The sequence below is a fragment of the Asparagus officinalis genome, chromosome 8 (genome assembly GCF_001876935.1).
Source record: "Asparagus officinalis chromosome 8, Aspof.V1, whole genome shotgun sequence".
Classification (NCBI taxonomy): domain Eukaryota; kingdom Viridiplantae; phylum Streptophyta; class Magnoliopsida; order Asparagales; family Asparagaceae; genus Asparagus; species Asparagus officinalis.
The window spans coordinates 30,306,666-30,325,261 of NC_033801.1; the positions used below are offsets into that span (position 1 = coordinate 30,306,666).

The 18,596-nt window shown below is 36.9% G+C and overlaps 1 protein-coding gene across 1 annotated transcript; it reads right to left on the reverse strand.

Moving 5' to 3' along the window:
- On the reverse strand, positions 8,042–10,158 carry LOC109821073. The gene is made up of 2 exons (XM_020387269.1): positions 8,844–10,158; positions 8,042–8,730 (listed from the first exon to the last, which is right to left on the reverse strand). The coding sequence occupies exons 1-2, from the start codon at positions 10,156–10,158 to the stop codon at positions 8,042–8,044; spliced, it is 2,004 nt and encodes a 667-aa protein (XP_020242858.1).

Consider the following 18,596-nt stretch of genomic DNA (forward strand, 5'->3'; position numbering starts at 1 on the left):
AGAGAGAGAGAGAGAGAGAGAGAGAGAGAGAGAGAGAGAGAGAGAGAGAGAGAGAGAGAGATCTAGGTGTAGTGTAAATTTTCCTTTATTGAATATTGAGTGTGTACATATATAAGAGAAGAGAGGAGGTTCTTGGGTAAATTTTCCTTGTATGGAATATGTGATGTGTACATATATATATATAGTTATATTATATAATAATATATATAGATATGATTTATATATATATATATATATATATATATATATATATATATTATATTAGTATATAAGTATATATATATATATATATATATGAAAATAGAGGAGGGTGAGATTTGTCCTCATAACCAATATGAGACTAAACCCACTACTAACACAATATATTAACAGCTCCCCTCAACCTCATGTTGGATCAAACAAAGTGAGTTTGCGTACAAAAAACTAAAATCGATGAACAGGTAAGGCCTTTATGAAGAAATCTATAAGCATGCAGCGGATAAGACATGGGGAAGTAGAATTGTATGGTCCTTGATAACTTGTTGACGGACAAAATGAGCGTCAATCTCAATATATTTGGTCCTCTCATGAAATACTGGATTATTAGTAATCTAGATGACACTCTTATTATCATAATAGATAGGAGTAGGAGTCATAACAGAAATACCGAACTAAAAAGATGATGAAAATGAATAATCTGTTTAGCTTTTGTGGATATTACACGATACTCTGCCTCGATGCTGGAAAGAGAAATAACATATTGTTTCTTACTCCGCCAGAAAATAAAGGAATCACTAAGAAATATAAAATAATCTGCGGTAGACTTCTTGGTAGTGGGATCACTAGCATAATCAGCATCAGAATATACACAAAGCTCTAACTTGGAAGTAGCAGGAAACAGAAGAGAGCGAGTGCTAGTACACCAGAGATACCGAAGAATTTGTAATAAGACAACATAGTGTGCAGAACATCTAACAAATTAACTGACAATACCAGCAACATGGGAGATATCTAGTTGAGAGATGCTAAGATAAACTAATTGGCCAATAAGATGTGAGTATCAGGTAGGATCAGATAGAGGCTCACCATCAGTGAAGCGAAGTTTGACATTTTGTTAGAGTGGAGTATTAATTGTTGCATCGTTAGTTAGTTCAGCGTGATCTAGAATATCTGAGATACTTCTGTTGAGATAGTAGTACACCCTGTGGGTCCTAAAATATTTCTAGATCAAGAAAATAGCGAAGAGATCCAAGATTCTTCATGTAGAACTATTGTTGTAATTAAGATTTTACGAACTGTATACCAGCAACATCATCACCTATAATCATATCATCTACATAAAGGAGTAATAAAACTCTGTCATGCGATGCAGTGCGAATAAACAAAGAAGCATCTTGATGACTCTCTATAAAGCCCGCCTTAAGCACGACATCACGAAAATACTCAAACTAAGCATGGGGTTCCTGCTTGAGACCATAAATAGCACGACGAATGAGACATATATGTCCCATAGGAATATTGGACCATGGAGGCGGTTGCATATATATTGTCTTAGATAAAGAGCTATGGAGAAAAGTATTCTTGACATCCATCTGGTATAAGGGCAAACGATGAGCAGCAACAACCGCAAGTAGATTATGAACGATAGGCATCTGAGGAACAGGAGCAAAGGTCTCCTCATAATCAATACATTATTGTTGAGTGAAACCTCGTGCCACTAAATGAGCTTTTCGACGTTCAATGGTGCCATCAGGACGATACTTTATCTTATAAACTCATTTATTGCCAACAAGAGAGATCCTATGGGGATAGGGAACAATATTCCAGGTATGTGTTTGCTTAAAGGCTTAAAATTCCTCAGCCATATCCTGTCCCCACTCTTAAAATTAAACTGCCTCTTGAAAGGATTTTGGCTCAACGGTAGTAAGAATAGTAGCAAGAAAGTTATGAAAGATAGGTGAATAGAAAGTAACTGAAGCATATCAGCCAGGCATGACATGTGGGCGTTTGCCTCGATGAAAAGCAAGAAGAACCTTAGGCGGGGGAGATGTTAGCGCAGATGCATGGAGATCAATAGTATTTTCTAGAGTGAGTGTCGTGTGCACAGGTTAGGGATCATCTGGTGTAAGAGAAGGCTCGGGTGAGGAAGAGTCAACAGAAGGCGATGGAGAGATGTCAGGGAGATCTCAAAAGGAAAACTGAGGTGCAGAAGTTGGTGATGCAGCTGACGGGGAAGCATGATCAGTAGAGTGGAGGAAATTGAAGTCATCGGAAGCAGAATAATATGGAGAGTCCTCTTCGAATTGAACATGATGAGATATATGAACTCGACGAGTTGTGAGATCATAATAACGATAACCTCGATGTTCCGAATTTATTCCTAAATAGACACAAGAAACAGCTCTGGGAGATAATTTATCACGTTCGTGAGATGGCAGAAGAATGAAACATCGACAACAAAAAATGCGGACCACATCATAACGGGGAGGATGATTATAAACACGACTATGAGGAGTAGCACCGAAAAGAGAGCTAGATGGAGTGATATTAATAGCATGAGTAGCAGTGAGAATGGCCTCCGCCCAAAAACGACAAGGAACAGAGTAAGAAATGAACAATCGAGCGGTATCGAGGATATGACGATGTTTGTGTTTAGCAATACCATTTTGTTCATGAGTTTAGGAACATGACTATTGAAAGATAGTCCTATGAGAGGACATGATAGAGTGCATGGTAGAGGGTAGGTACTATTTGGCACAGTCAGAACGAAAAACTTTAATACGAGATTGCTATTGAGTAAAAATCATAGCAGTGAATGCTTGATAAGCAGTAAGTACGTCAGAGTGATTCTTACATAGGTAAACCCATATAAAATGAGAGAAATCATCGATAAAACTAACATAATATAAGTAGCCTAAAGAAGGCAGAAGAGTTAGCCCCCAAATATCAAAATGTACTAAATCAAATAAGGAAGTGGATACAGCTGTACTCATTTTAAATGGCAGAGTGAATTTAGCCAATTTACAACTAGTACATGACTCAATACTAGAACTAGATGATACAGGACCAAGTACTCCAGACTGAATAAGACTCTCCAATCTTTTATTAGAAATATGACCAAGTCGTCTATGCCATAAATTGGCAGGAAGCGAGGTAGAGGGTTTTGACGAACAAACAGAAGCAACAAGAGTATGCGGACGTATGGACTCTAGAAGGTGAAGATATTCCTTAAAATATAGCTTGTGCCTCCTACGATCCGCCCCAACCTTCTTACCCGCCTCTGGATCCTACACAAGACAAGTATTAGAAGAAAATGAGACAAGAAGGCCAGTCATACATAAAGAGCTAATAGAAATTAAATTCAAGTACAACCAAGGAGTCACATAGACAGGACCATGTGTTAAACAACCAGATGGATCATTTTGTGGGGTAATGGAACCGTGCTGAGTGATAGATAATGGTTGTCCAATAGCTGTGTAGATAGGAGGAAGAGAAGATGAAGTGAAGACAGAGGATAAAAGTAAGGCATTACAAGTAATATGAAAGGAATAATCGAAGTTAAAAATCAAGAGATCATTCATACCAGAGACCGAAGGGTTAGCTAAAGAACCAGCAAAATGCATAGCAGAGAGTTGTGCAGCGGATGTAGAGGTGATATGTTGAAAAGAGTCAAGTTGACAGCGAAGACCTTCAATAGCTTGAATAGTAGAGTCTGAAGTGGTAGAATGTATAGCATTGGTTAGCAATCCTGGTGTACGAGAGGGTTAAGACTGAGGGGGTTGCCGACCCCGACTAGCACCTGAGGAACGTAACTCAGGATGAATCTTGAAGCATGTCTCAATGTGTTGTCCTTCCTTTTTTCAATATTTGTAAGAGAGCTTAGATCGAGCTTGTGGAGAGAGAGAGAGCCTATTAAGAAGTATGATTCATAACAGGAGCAATGATATGTACAGACAGAACAGTCTCGAGTGAAGAGGTAGGAGTACCTGTTGACAAATTGAGTCGTGTTGTCTGCTGCCGGGTCTCATAAGCAGTGAGAGCTCCCATAACTGAGGGCAAAGTCGAAAATTGAGGCTGATGAAGTTGTTGATCAGCTATAGATGAATATTCAGGAAGGGACTAAAACAGCTAATGCACCTCATGACGCTCGTACCAGGCTAGCCAGTCTTCATATGTGGAATCACGTCCAGGAAGTATAGAGCGTAATTCTGTCCACAAAGGTTGTATTTATCCAAAATGAGTCTACAAAGAGGAACTACCTTTGCGCTGTAGAGCAACGCGTTGCAGAAGATATGCCTCCCATGTACCAGAAAACTCAGTAAAACACTCAGTGAGGCGAGTGCACATGGCTCGAGCAAAGGGAAGCAAACCAATTTCGACAGTAAGACCGGAGCCAAAACAGTGAGTGAGATAATCCATGACACGAAATTCCTGCAACTGCCAGTCCGAACTTTCATTGACATAAAGAGAACGAGTGATCTGAAGATCGACATCACCACTGCCAGACATAACAGTACTGGATGAAGCAAACCGTGCTGATGGAAGGTGAAACTAGTCATGTACTGGTGAGATGATCAAGTAGACCAGTGTCACGTAGGGCATTGGTGACAATGATGGACCACCCTGCCCAGTCACTTTGATCACTAAGGGGCAGTGGTGGTTTAGGAATCTTCTCTGAAGGAGCTATAACAACAAACTGAAGTTCAAGATAATAATCTTTGAATGAAAAAACCCAAAGGTTAGAATGAAACCCGAAGTTTTCAAATAGAACCCGAATGTTAGAATGGAACCCGAAGGTTATATATATATATATATATATAGGAAAAAACTTTGGTCACCATTTCCTCGCGGTAGGGTGGTCAAGAAAAGTTTCTGCGAGGAATATTATTATTTCTCACGAAATCCTTTTTGCAATGAATATATTCTTTTCTCGTTGTTACTCTTTAGCCTCGATATTTTTCCTCACCTAATCTCATGCCTTTTTAATCGCTAAACTACAGTTTCCTCGCCAATGATATGTGAATAATATTTAATTTATATATAATAAAAGTTCTAAAAAACTATTTTCGTCGTTGTAAGTACCTTTCAACGAGGAAATTGATCCTCACCAAAGGTAAATCATTAATGAGGAAATTGATTTTCTTCATTATATGTATCTTTTTCTCGTGGAAACAGTTTCTCAGTAACGGGACTCAAAGACGAGGAAATTTAAATTTGTCATTGTAGGTTGTACCTCATATTCCTCGCCAAAGAAATTCAATTACGAGGAAATTTACATTTGTCGATATAGGTTATATGATCTATAACGAGGAAAATTACTTTTGCCGTTGTAGGTTGTATCACTATAGCGAGGAAATGTTTTTGTCAACGTAAGCAGTATACTCTATAACGAGGAAATATTTTTTTGACGATATGTGGCTTATTGCGAGGAAACATATTTTCGTCACCTTAAGTTGTAGGGTCTATTTCGAGGAAATTTACTTTCATCGACCTAAATATATAGCGAGAAAACTTATAATGAGGAAATTTTATTTTATCAATAATAATGCTATTACTAGAAAAACACAAAATATAAATAATTATCATCAATTGTCACCACAGTACATCAAAATAATTAAAATAAATAAAGCAAAAAAGGTACTACCATAAGTAACAATGCTAGTCTAAAGCAATAACAAATGCAACACGATTAAAGAAACATTTCTCCAAGTTTAAGTTCACTAAGAATCCTAAGTTGATGGATGTTGCCTCGAAAAATTAGCTATAAACTCCTCAAACTTTTCGGCTTGCTCCTCCAATCTTTGGATTACCTCATTTTGTGCATCGATCTTCTATTGTTGAGTTCCTACAAGTTGTTGGGTCTCTTGAAGCTGTTTTTGCAACTCTTTATTCTTTTCAGACATTTTACTCATTGAAGAACGAGAGAACCTTAATGGTGGTGGTCTAGGGCCAAAACCACAGCCCTTAATGTAGCCTGATTTGACTTTGAGAACTTTTATACAAATTTCTTCATCTGTCATTGTTCGAGTTCCATCAGGTTGAGTGGTATCTGCTCGCATCTTTATCATTTGATCCTATGGGTAAAAAAATGTATCCAGTTCAATCATATGCAACTTCTTAATTACAACCTAATCAATATAATCCTCTTTAGAACAGTATTATCAGTTTCACCTATATTCTTAAAATATTATAAAAGCATGCATCATTGACACGTTACTTACCCATTTTTCCTTTGCTCCCAAGTCCCATCCTGTTTTTGTACTTCTATACTCTGTTTCAAAACGATCAATTGCACCTTGCATCTCTCCAGTCCGTGTTGCCTATTGCATTCAAACATATTTTCATTTTAAGCATATATATATGTACACAATTAAGTTACAAATTTATAAGCAAAACTAAAAAATGTCTTACAAATTTATATATGTACACAATTCAGTTTCGATAACAGTATTGGAGAGAGATGGTCACATCCACTACTAAACCACTTTCAACAAATAACAAAAAGAAGGAAGGAGATTTTACTACTAATTCAAGCATCCCCATCTTAATCTTGCAATGTAATGGCAGCATCAAGAAAAAATAACAGTAAAATTATAGCTACATTTATCAAATTATGTCAAACTAAAATATCCCGCACAAATCAAAAAAAGAACATTAAAATTATGATATAAACTAATCGCTATCCTCATCATCACTTGAAATGATTGGTTCTTCATCACCATCTTTTGGATCATCTTCTTCTTCAGTATCATCATTTATCAAATTATCTTCACTACCATCATTCATCCAATCATCGTTCACAACCTCCAAAGCAACAATTTCGGGGTCAATATCATTAAGATGCAATTATGGAGTTTCAAAGCCCTCTTCTTGAATGAACCAGTGAACATCATTAAACTCGTCTTGTTGATAAGCATCATTTGTCACAGGATCTACATCATCCTCAACTATCACTGCACTTGTATCCTCGACCTCCGAAACATCCCACACGTTTCTCAATTGCACCTTTTGTACAACTTTCCAGGGTGAACCCAACTTACAGTCATCGAGATAAAACACTTGTTAGGCTTCCATAGCAAGTATGAATGGTTCATCATCATACCACGTAGAGCTTGTATTAATGCTAGTAAGATTATAATCATACCGTATCATTCTTCTCCTTTCATCTCTACTTGATTCGTCGGTGTTCAACCATTTACACTTGAATAAGAAAACATGATTCATATATAAGTACGTTAACTTCACAATACTTAGCAAAACACCATAATAATCATGACTTTCGCCAATAAAAACTCCAGGGACATACACCCCACTATTTTGAGTTGTCCGATGATCATCAAGATCTTTTGTATGATATCTAACTCCATCCACAATACAACCAGCATACGTGTGAACACGTAAATCTGGTTTACATGCTAGACAACAAATCTTCTCATCAGTTGCATCCATTAATCCGTTTTCTCTCTTTTTAATCATCTATGAATAACAATTGAAACAAGAAAGTTAGCATAGTGGTCATATACAATAACTAACTACTCTTTAAAATTGTGTATGAACTTACTTTTTTTTCAAACCAATCAGGGAACTCATTTTCTTGTCTTTCATACAACTTATGGTTACTTGTTTGCCTTAACTTCTTGTCTTTCATACAACTTATGGTTACTTGTTTGCCTTAACTCATCCTCATGTTCCCTACAGGTACAAGTTAGATAATTCAATCTCTAATCTGAATTAAAAAAATTAAACTCAATACACACAAATGCAAAAAAGACACTTACTTGAGATAAGGTTTCACCTCGTCACAGTTGTATAGACACACAAATGCAAAAAAGACACTTACTTGAGATAAGGTTTCACCTCGTCACAGTTGTATAGTACATACCAATGAGCTTTATTACTTGAGATAAGGTTTCACCTCGTCACAGTTGTATAGTACATACCAATGAGCTTTATTCACTTCCTTCTGGTCTAGTAATATATTTTTTTTTCCGAAGAATGGACGAACTTTCTGAGAGAAAATCGATAAACCATCTACTACTTGGTCATCTTCTACATTGATATTTCATTCTGCCCGGTTGATACGGGTTTCAATCTCACGAAAATACATAGAGCAAAATGTCACTGCTTCATTGACAATATATGCTTTTGCAATAGAACCTTCAGGCCGAGCTTTATTTGTAACATACTTTTTATATGTTCCTAAATTTCTCTCAATAGGATACATCCACCAATAGGTAACTGGACCACCAAGCAAAGCTTCACGAGGTAAATGGATTGCTAAGTGAACCATTACATCAAAAAAAGCCGGTGGAAAAATTCTCTTTAATTTGCATAATATTACAACAATCTCCTTCTCCGTTCTTTCAAAGTCTGACACCTTTAAAGTTTTTGCACATATCTGTTGGAAAAAAATGGCCAGCTCAACAATTGCAGTGCACACATCCTTGTCCAAATATGAACGAATACCAACTGGGAGGAGGCGTTGAAGTAAAACATGGCAATCATGATTTTTTAAATTATGTATCTTCCCATCGACAATGTTCACATTTTTGCAAATATTGGCTGCATACCCATCAAGAAATTTGACAACTTTGAGGAACTTACAAAACAGCCTACGGTATTCCAATTTTAAAACATATCTAGCATGAGGCTTCTTCAATTTATTCCCTTGACGTGTGAGATGCAATTCTTTTCTTATCTTCCTATCTGCCAAGTCCAAACGAACCTCGTTGGTGTCTTTAGTTTTCCCATCTATATTCAACAAAGTACTAATGACACTATCACATATATTTTTTCAACATGCATCACATCAATATTATGTCTCAACCTGAGCTTGGACCAATACTCTAACTCAAAAAGAATACTCTTTCTAGTCCAGTTTAGCTCATGAGGCTCACGGTGTCGCTTTAAATCAGGATTGTCAGGATGTTTTCCAGGCCTAGCTTTATAAACACGATCTAATTGCCGCAATATGTCATCCCCAGAAAATAATCTGGGAGGAGGACGATCTTCAACTAAACCGTTAAAATATTTACTCCTTCTCCACTCAAGATCCTCAGGCAAATTTTGTTGAGCTCCCATAAAACATAATTTTCCTCTCAACCCCTCTGAAGTTACATCTTCGTTACAAACAGGACAAGCTTTGTACCCTTTTGTGCTCCATCCAGATAAATTTCCGTAAGCAAAAAAATCATTTATAGTCCACAATACACATGCCCGCAAATTAAAATTTCTCCCAACAGAGGCATCAAAAGTTTCAACTCCAATATCCCACAATTCTTTTAATTCGTCTATTAATGGACGAAGATACACATCAATGTCTTTCCCAGGTGCTCGAGGACCAGGTATGAGTAATGACATCATTGAATACACTCCTTTCATGCATTTCCAAGGAGGCAGATTGTACGGCACTAGCATAACTGGCCACATACTATAACTAGTGCTCATGTTTCCAAATGGATTAAAACCATCTGTAGCAAGCCCCAACCTCACATTTCGACAATCTGCAGCAAAATCAGGATACTCTTGATCAAAGTGTTTCCACTCGGCAGAATCAGCTGGATGTCGTAGGAAACCCTCTTCATTTTGTCTTCTTTTTTTATGCCATTTCATTTCAGTCGCTATATGTCTCGACATATACAACATCCAAAGTCTCGGCTTCAATGGAAAATAACGCAAGACTTTTTGTGGAACTTTCTTGCATTTGCCATCACAAGACTTGTATCTCGGCTCCTTGCACACTGGACATTCATCCAGTTTCTTATTCTCTTTCCCATAAAACAGTGCACAGTCATACTTGCATGCATGTATGGATTCATACCCCAAGCCCAATTCTAGCAACATATTTTTAGCTTCATAGTTCGATGTTGGTATGGATGCACCTTTTGGATACGAGTCATTTAACAATTTCAGTAGATTTTTAAAACTTTTATTGCTCCAACGACCATCTATCTTGATCTGCATTAATTTTGTAATAAAAGATAATGCAGAGAACTTTGTACAACCCGGGTATAGTTCTCGTTGAGCTTCATTAAACAAATAATCATATTTGTTAACATGAATATCGTTCTCATCATCTGTCTCCATACTTATAGCCCCTTGGACATCATTTAACATGTCCAACATCGCAGCATTATCATCATCATCATCCCCGCTGTCACTTTCAAAATCCTCATACATTTGGTCGTCTGCGACATCAACAAAATATTCCCCATGCTCAGTTCATGTCGTGTAATGTTATGCAAACCCATTTACAAGTATATGTCTGCGTATCTCGGGTAGAGAAAGACATGGCAAGGCATTTTGAAATTTAACACAGGGGCAACGCGTCTTATTTTCATGATCTAGGTGTTGTTTTGCAGCATCCAGAAATGTTTGTAAACCATTGGTGAAGTCAGGGTTGTGAAACCTATCTCTAACAAACATCCAACTTCTGTCCATCATGTACCTATAATAAAAAACAAGGGGTTCCCCATTGAGAAACAGTATGACCAATCATAAAAAAGATACATAACCAACACTTGTACCTATGATCTAACTTACCTGTGGTTAATCGATAATTATAATATTTTTTTTGTTAATTAAGTGATAAAAATGAGACATTAACGTTGATTATTGATTTATTGAGGTACACTTCAACAGCCATAGACAAAATCAAGCATAAAATAACAAAAAAAAAGGAAAAAAAAAGTTAAAACATTAGCAAGAAGTTACAAATGCAAGCTGGATTAACATCAAAGTGAGAACAAAAAAGAAAAAAAAAATAACAATTTAAGTGATTGTGATTCACAAGGTGTGACACTTTAAGGTAATGAATGTGAGGAGCCCTTATCCCAGTGTAAAGTTATTTCCATCTTAGAGATGGAGAAACTTGCTTCAATGCCTGAGGCTGACCATAGAAGTTCTAGCTTTAGTCTTGAAGATGAAATTACGAAGAAAAAGACAGCTGAATTGCGAGAAAAGGTTGAAAAGCTTGACACCGAGAAAGCTAAGATGGAAATAGCTTTGGCTGATAGTCGAAATCAGCAGTATCTGTGAAAGTAAGTTGATTAAATGACATATGGAATTGGACTTAGGTAATGAATTGAAACAAGATGCTATGGAAAAAATGGCAGATATGGATGCAAAGGAAAAAGTATTACAGTCTCAACTGGACTCAACTCTGCTTGACATTGAGAAAATGCAAGATAAATTTACGTCTTTGGAAAGAAAAGCTGACGATTCATTATCTTCAGAATTAAAAACTAAACTAGAAGCTTCAGAAGCAACAAGGGAGGCTGTTGAATACAAACTCCAGTTAGCATATACAGAAGTAGAGAAGCATCAAGGGAGGCTGTTGAATAAAAACTTTCAGTAATCAAGACTTAAACCGGATCGATGATCCATGGCGCCAAACTAAGAAATATGAGACTGACATGAATAGTTAAATCAAAAATTTTAAACAACCAACAAGCAACCAGAACTTTAAATTCAAGCATCCCCATCTTAATCTTAATCTAAAACATCCCGCACAAATCAAAATTATAGCTACATTTATCAAATTATGTCAAACTAAAACATCCCGCACAAATCAAAAAAATAATAGTAAAATTATGATATAAACTAATCACTATCCTCATCATCACTTGAAATGAAGAATTTGAGGAGGAACTAAGATGTAAAAAGGAAGTCTATCATTCAAGGATCCAAGACTGCTTGGAGGAGTGGGGAGGGAAAAAAGGATGAAGAATTTGAGTTATTTTCTTAAGAATTGATAAAAAAGGAAGTCCATCATTCAAACTGCACTAAGTGTATGTTTGTTTCACTATCCTTCATTTCCAATTGGTACTCTCCAGGAACAGTGAGAATCTACAAATAGCTCAATTACCTGCAACCCAATATACAGAGGCATGGCTGACAATTTAGGGGGCCCGATTATGAAATTTCAATCGGGGCCTCTTAATTAATCTTCAGACCTAATTCAAACGCATTATTGTCATATTGTTCTTTAGAATTTAATCAAGTTTTTCAATCTACATAATTACTAACCAATTCACAATTTCATAAATAAAAAAATAAATAAAGGAAACCCCTTAGAAGTTAGAAAAGTATACCTAACGGCGTTAGGGCGACTGCGGAGTTCAGGGGGTAGCTTGCGATCGTGCCGGCGTCGATGAAGAAAGCGAGGCGGTGGCCTTGCTGTCGCTGCTACTGCTTGAGATGGAACAAGAGATTTCTTTTTGGTTCCCTTGATTGAATCAAAGATCTGTTAATAATTTCATAAATTAGATGCATAGCATAGACTTCACCCAAAATCAAACCCACAACTCGTCCCCACAAGCTTCAAGATAATTGACATTGACGAATCACAATGCGTTAAAATAACTCAAGTTTTTCAAAATTAGTTTCCAAATGCAATGGATTAAGGATTTCTTCTAACAGTTAGCAAAACTATAACAAAATCCGAATGTAAAAACCACAAAACTATTATAAATTCTTGTTACAATACGATTTCTCGTCTAAATCAAATATTTGCTACTAACTTCATAAACAGATTCACTTAATAAAAATCATCCAAAATAACTCAAAAATCCCTATTCAACTGGACAGTACAAATGTAATCCAAAGGTCAAAATCACAGCACTATAAATTACAAAGCAAATCCAAGAAAATGGTATGAAACATTTATTAACGAAAACCAAATCGGATCCAAACCTCTGTCCAAGAAAATGATATCAAAATCACAGCACTATCAATTACTAAAACCTCTATTATAAAAAAATCTTATTTTAAGTGATATGATTACTAATAAATACCTAGATTTCAAGCCACCGCATTTATTAACGAAAACCTAATCGGATCCAAACGAGACTCGATGGTGGATCCTGGATCCATGCCCGATACCAGAGGATTCGGTGGACTTACCACACGTGATCTGCTGCTCCACTGGCGAAACTATGATGTGGCGATGTCGGTTGGGTCATCGGTACTCTCCTCCGTCGCTTTCTCGAATTCAACAAGATCCGCGCCCAAATGGCGAGCACTAACGACGGTTTAACAGAATGGCGACGGGGGCGAACGGCGGAGTTCGACTCAGAGCGCGGCGGAGTTCGACTCGGAGCGCACTTCTGCCTGCCGCCGCTTCGAAGAGAAAGAAGAAAGAAGGAGGGCTCAGCGACGGGAGCTTTGGGGTTACTAATTTTGATCGATGGGAGATTTGGGGTTATTAATTTTGATATTGGACCGCTCTTTTATTTGAGTACCCGCTACTTTTTAGCCAAATTCCTACTAAAATTTTCCGCAACGAATAATGTGTATATTATTAATTCCTCACTGATTAGTTTTTTAATAAGGAAATGATTTCTCACAGAATAAAATATCAGATTATTTGCGACCACAATGTACAGAATTGATAGCGGATTGGGGATTTTTACAAGTCAAGATAATAATAAGGTTTAAAATACAAAATAAAAAACAAAGGTTTTTTCTAAATTAATTAGATGCACAGAATTGATAGCGGATTAGGGATTTTTACAAGTCAAGATAATAATAAGGTTTAAACTACCTAGATATTAGAAAGGGGGAGAGAAGCAACCACGATCTGGAAAGCGACAGTCTTAAGGTGTGATCAGACAGACGCCCAAAGATCTGGAAATCGACAGTATTGAGGTGTGATCGGAGATCAATTAAGACTTTCAGAGCGGAACTTTGTTGGGTCGTGCGGAGGATCAGGGCTTTGTTGAGAGCGGCCGGAGTTTTTTGGGCCGATCGTGCGGAGGGGATGAGGATGAGGTGAGAGCGGAGGGGTTTAATCAAAGGGAGAGCGGAGGTGATGAGAATGAGTTGATCAAAGCGGAGGGGTTTAATCGAGAGGGATAGCAGAGGTTAGAAGAGAAAGAAATCACCGCCTTCTTAATTTGTTTCCCGGTTTTATTTGGTCCCGTAAATTTGGTTTCCCACCTTAATTTTAATAAAAATATTTATTTTTTCTTTTAATTTAATTGAGATATAATTAAATATCTTATTTTTTCTTTTAATTTAATTGAGATATAATTAAATATCATTTAGCAACCAACTTTTTTTTAGTACCCGCCTACATTATTCATTCGCAAAACCCGCTCTTTTCTTTGAGTACCCGCCTACTTTTTACCCAAATTTAAACTAAAATTTTAGCCAACGAATAATGAGGATGTTATTATTTTCTCGCTGATTGGTTTTTTTAACAAGGAAATGATTTCTCGCAAAACAAAAAAATTTAGCGAGGAAGCCTTAAATTTGTCGCCATTGAATTTGGCGGGTTTTGCACATTTTTTCGCCAAACTAATAATGAGGAAACTATTATTTCCTCACAAATTGATTCTTTTAATGAGGAAAGGGTTCCTCGTAAAACAAAAAAATTAGTGAGGAAACCTTCAATTTGTCGTTAATAAATTTGGCGGGTGTTGCACGTTTTTCCGCCAAATTAATATTGAGGAAACTATAATTTCCTCGCTACTATTTTTTTTACTACAAAATGGTTCCTCGTAAAATAAAAACTTTTAGTGAGAAAACCTTAAATTTGTTGCTATTGAAATTGACGGGTTTTGCACAATTTTTCGTCAAACTAATAATGCGGAAACTATTATTTCCTCGCTAATTGGTTTTTAAACGAGGAAACATTTCCCCATAAAACAAAAATTTTAGCGAGGAAACCTTTAATTTGTCGTCAATGAATTTGGCGGGTGTTGCAAATTTTTCCGCCAAATTAATAGTGACGAAACTATAATATCCTCCCTAATAGGTTCTTTTTAACGCAGAAACGGTTCCTCGTAAAAACAAAAAACTTTTAGCGAGGAAGTCTTAAATTTGTCACCATTGAAATTAGCGGGTTTTTTCTTTCCCGCCAAACTAATAATGAGGAAACTATTATTTCCTCGCTAATTAATACTTTGATGAGGAAACGGTTCCTCGCAGATTATGGATCTTCAGCGAGGAAATCATACTTTGTCGCTGTATTTTTCGCCAAAAGAACAGCGATGAAATTATTATCTCCTCGTTAAATGTGCATTTCGCGATGAAAAAGCTCATCACCAAAATCTCATATTTCCTCGCCAATAAAATAACTAGTTAGGAGACCCATTCATCTTTAGTGAGGAACTAAAAAATTTCATCACAGAAAGTGGTCTGCTGTGAGGAAAATATATTCCTCGTAGAAGACCTACTGATATTTACCGAGGAAACAACAAATTAAATCGCTCTCAATTAGCGGAGAACGTGTTGAAAATCGCGGCGACAATTTGGGGACAGAGATCAAGACGGCCAATCAAATATCCGGCGTCGGAGATTGCGGGATTGAGCAGATCTCGGTGTCGCTCTCAATTAGCGGAGAACGTGTTGAAAATCGCGGCGACAATTTGGGGACAGAGATCACGACGGCCAATCAAATATCCGGTGTCGGAGATTGCGGGATTGAGCAGATCTCCACCGAGATCTGCGACAATGGCAGCGACAGACTCGTCGACAGTAGTAGTGGCCAAGATCTCCAGTGGGGACTGAGATCGACAACTTAGAAGGGGGAAATTTATTTATTTGGAAAAAAATTATTATTTGGGAAACCCTAAACCAAGCTCTAATACCATGTTAAAGTAAGAGAGAGAGAGAGAGAGAGAGAGAGAGAGAGAGAGTGTGTGTGTGTGTGTGTGAGTTTTTGGTAAATTTCCCTTGTATTGAATATTGAGTGTGTACATATATATATACAAGTAGAGGAGGGTGAGGTTTGTCCTCATAAACAATGTGGGACTAAACCCACTACTAACACAATATTATCAACAAAAGCCATGATGTCATCTCACATGAGTATATAATATATCTAGAAATATCTAGAAACACTACGTGTTATTAGTGGTAATTTAGAGCCACATCATTAAATGAGATCCCAATTGATCCAAATAGCCCAATCGCATTGAGACTTGAGAAATTCAATCAGCCACAAAATCTGTAAATACTACATTATTTTCCCTATTCTTTCTCCCTGTTGCTCGATGTAGACATGTTCATTAGTTGTTTCATTTTAAAGTAGAATATACTTATCTATTTTTTGCTAAAAACAACTTGGGTACGCAGTATCATATTAAAATTGAAAGGGAGAAGTCAAGAAATACTTTTTGAGTCATCAAGGTGACATGAACCTCTTCATCTTTCTATTACCTTTGTGTTCATGGGGAACAGGTGGGGCTCTTGCTCTTTCGGCTCTTTGAGATAAAGTGACGACATTTCTGGCTCAAATGACTCCTCATGAGATCAAAACTTAGTAGTCTACAGCTTTTTGCATGCTTCTCACCTCCAGTCGAAGACTTTAATAATGATAATGATGCCTATTCGTAGAAAAAGTAGAATATAAAGTAGAGAATAAAGTGAATATACATTGGACTATAGGCTGTTCCTTCTGCTAATTCCATGTTGTTTTCGTCACCATGAAGTTTGTATAGCTTTTTAAGTTTGAACTCTTCATGAAGGTTGAAGTTGAATAATAATGACCATACAGAAAAAGCGGGATAAAAAGGAATATTAAAGGTAGTATATTAAACGGCTATAGTGTCCTTATTAATAAATGCTAATTAGTTTTCACAGCAAGATTTTGAACCAAGGTCAGGCCTCACGTTTGACCTTAATCAATTAATGCATAGACAGCACGTAGTAACAACCAAATAATCTAAGAAGTAATTAATCAATGTTATATGTTTTGTTAATTATCAAATGATATATCATATTCCTCAATAAAAAAAAGAAAAGAAAAGAAAAGAAAAAAATGTATCTAGAAACTCATCTTTTAGGGTGTGTTTGACAATTCATTGAAAATGGGTCAAGTTTGGCCCTAGAGCTGGTTCTAAATACATACAGTTTAGTTATGAGCCAGCTCCTCCTGGTCTACAACGAAACCCACTTAAACCTTAAAATTTTGAGCTACAACAAATTAGATCATGATTGGCCTAGTTTTTGCCAATCAAAGAAAAACCATGTAACTAAACCAAGTTAAACTTAGCCTAGTTTTAAAAAGTTGCCAAACTGACCGGTAAACTCTCGGTCTAACTGAACTAATCCACCCTTTCCTTCGACAAGATCCTACTCGTTATCTTTTGCAAAATACGATTCTTTTGTCACTTTTTAATTCCTCAACTTTTGGGCTTCACATAAACTACACTATTTTATATTCTAAAAAAATCAGGGTCGATAAGGCCATTATAGGTATTGGATTGGGGGCCCTCGCCTATATTAGTTTATAGTCTATACACTACACTAATAAATATAATGCTATGCGACTCATAAAAGGTAGAATGGTAACTATAGTATTCTCTTTATTATTAATGTTTTACCGCAAGAGAGGGTTCTTGAAAGTGTTGATGGTCTTTACATGGAAGATGTGAATCAATTTTTGTCAAAAAGCTATACTTATTAGGTATTTGCACAAATTACTATTTTAAACACATTACTCTTTTCGATAAAAGAACACATTATTCTTTCTTATCCTATCTAATATGAGACTATACTCACTAATTAACAATCTCAACAATTCTCCCTTAATTTTGGGAGCATAGTGCAATTCAACAATACTTCAATCTTTCAGGGAATTCATTAACTTTTCACCGCTTCATTCGTGAGCTAACTCACTAACTTTTTTTCACCGCTCCAATCGGTGGTTAAAAGACCATACATTCAGCACATAGTTAGAAACATCCGTAGGATCTTCCCCACTTCACTCGTGGAGTCTAACCAAAGTATATTTGTTGGTGATTTTTAATCTCCCCCACTACAATCTGGGCAACTTGAAAGCCAATCAACAATCTACAATATAAAATAACCAAAATCAATAAGAAACAACACCAAGATTTACATGGTTCGGTTGACCAACTTTGACCTACATCACGGGGCAACAATATGAGAAATCTACTATGTATCTGAGAGAACTGTTGATGGTCTAAATCACAGAGGCAAACTAATATGAACAAAGTTGATTAGGGACCGCTAACTTCTCCGAATATCTGGTTTTGAGTTGAGTTGTTCTTCCCTGCACAAGTAACAACTCGTAAGAGGGAGGGGTCTATTTCCCCCGTTGTTCCTTTGATGATCAAGTTAGCAAAGTATTTGAGTAGGGGGAAATGGCGAACTGTAGCAGTTCTTAAGGGCAGTGGAATAGAGAAAAGTGCCAGAAAATTGCTTACCCTCGTATTGGGAATAATTTTCCCTTTTATAGTCATGTAGGAGGGGTATTTTGGTTTCTTTCGGTCGAGTCTAAGCTGGCGTCTGAGTCAACGTCGATTTTATAGGTGTCGGTTGTGGAGTGGTCATAGAATGAGCACGGTCACTTCGGCACTTATGACATGGGATAGGCGGCATACAAAAGTTGGTGTGGTCCGATGTGCTATAAATAGTATCGGGGATGGAGTAATGATGGCGTCAGCCAAGAATTTAATGTGATGTTGATGCGCTGTTAGCGGGGGTTCGAGGTCGAAGTCCTTTTTAGCTTGTATCGATGAGTGTCGAGAAGTATCACCTTTCGAGTTGGTTCCCGTGAGATGCCGACTAATTAACTAGTTGAGTAGGCTTGTGGCGTGTCGTCTTTGAGGAGAAGACCAACAAGTACCGCCATTCGAGTCGACCCA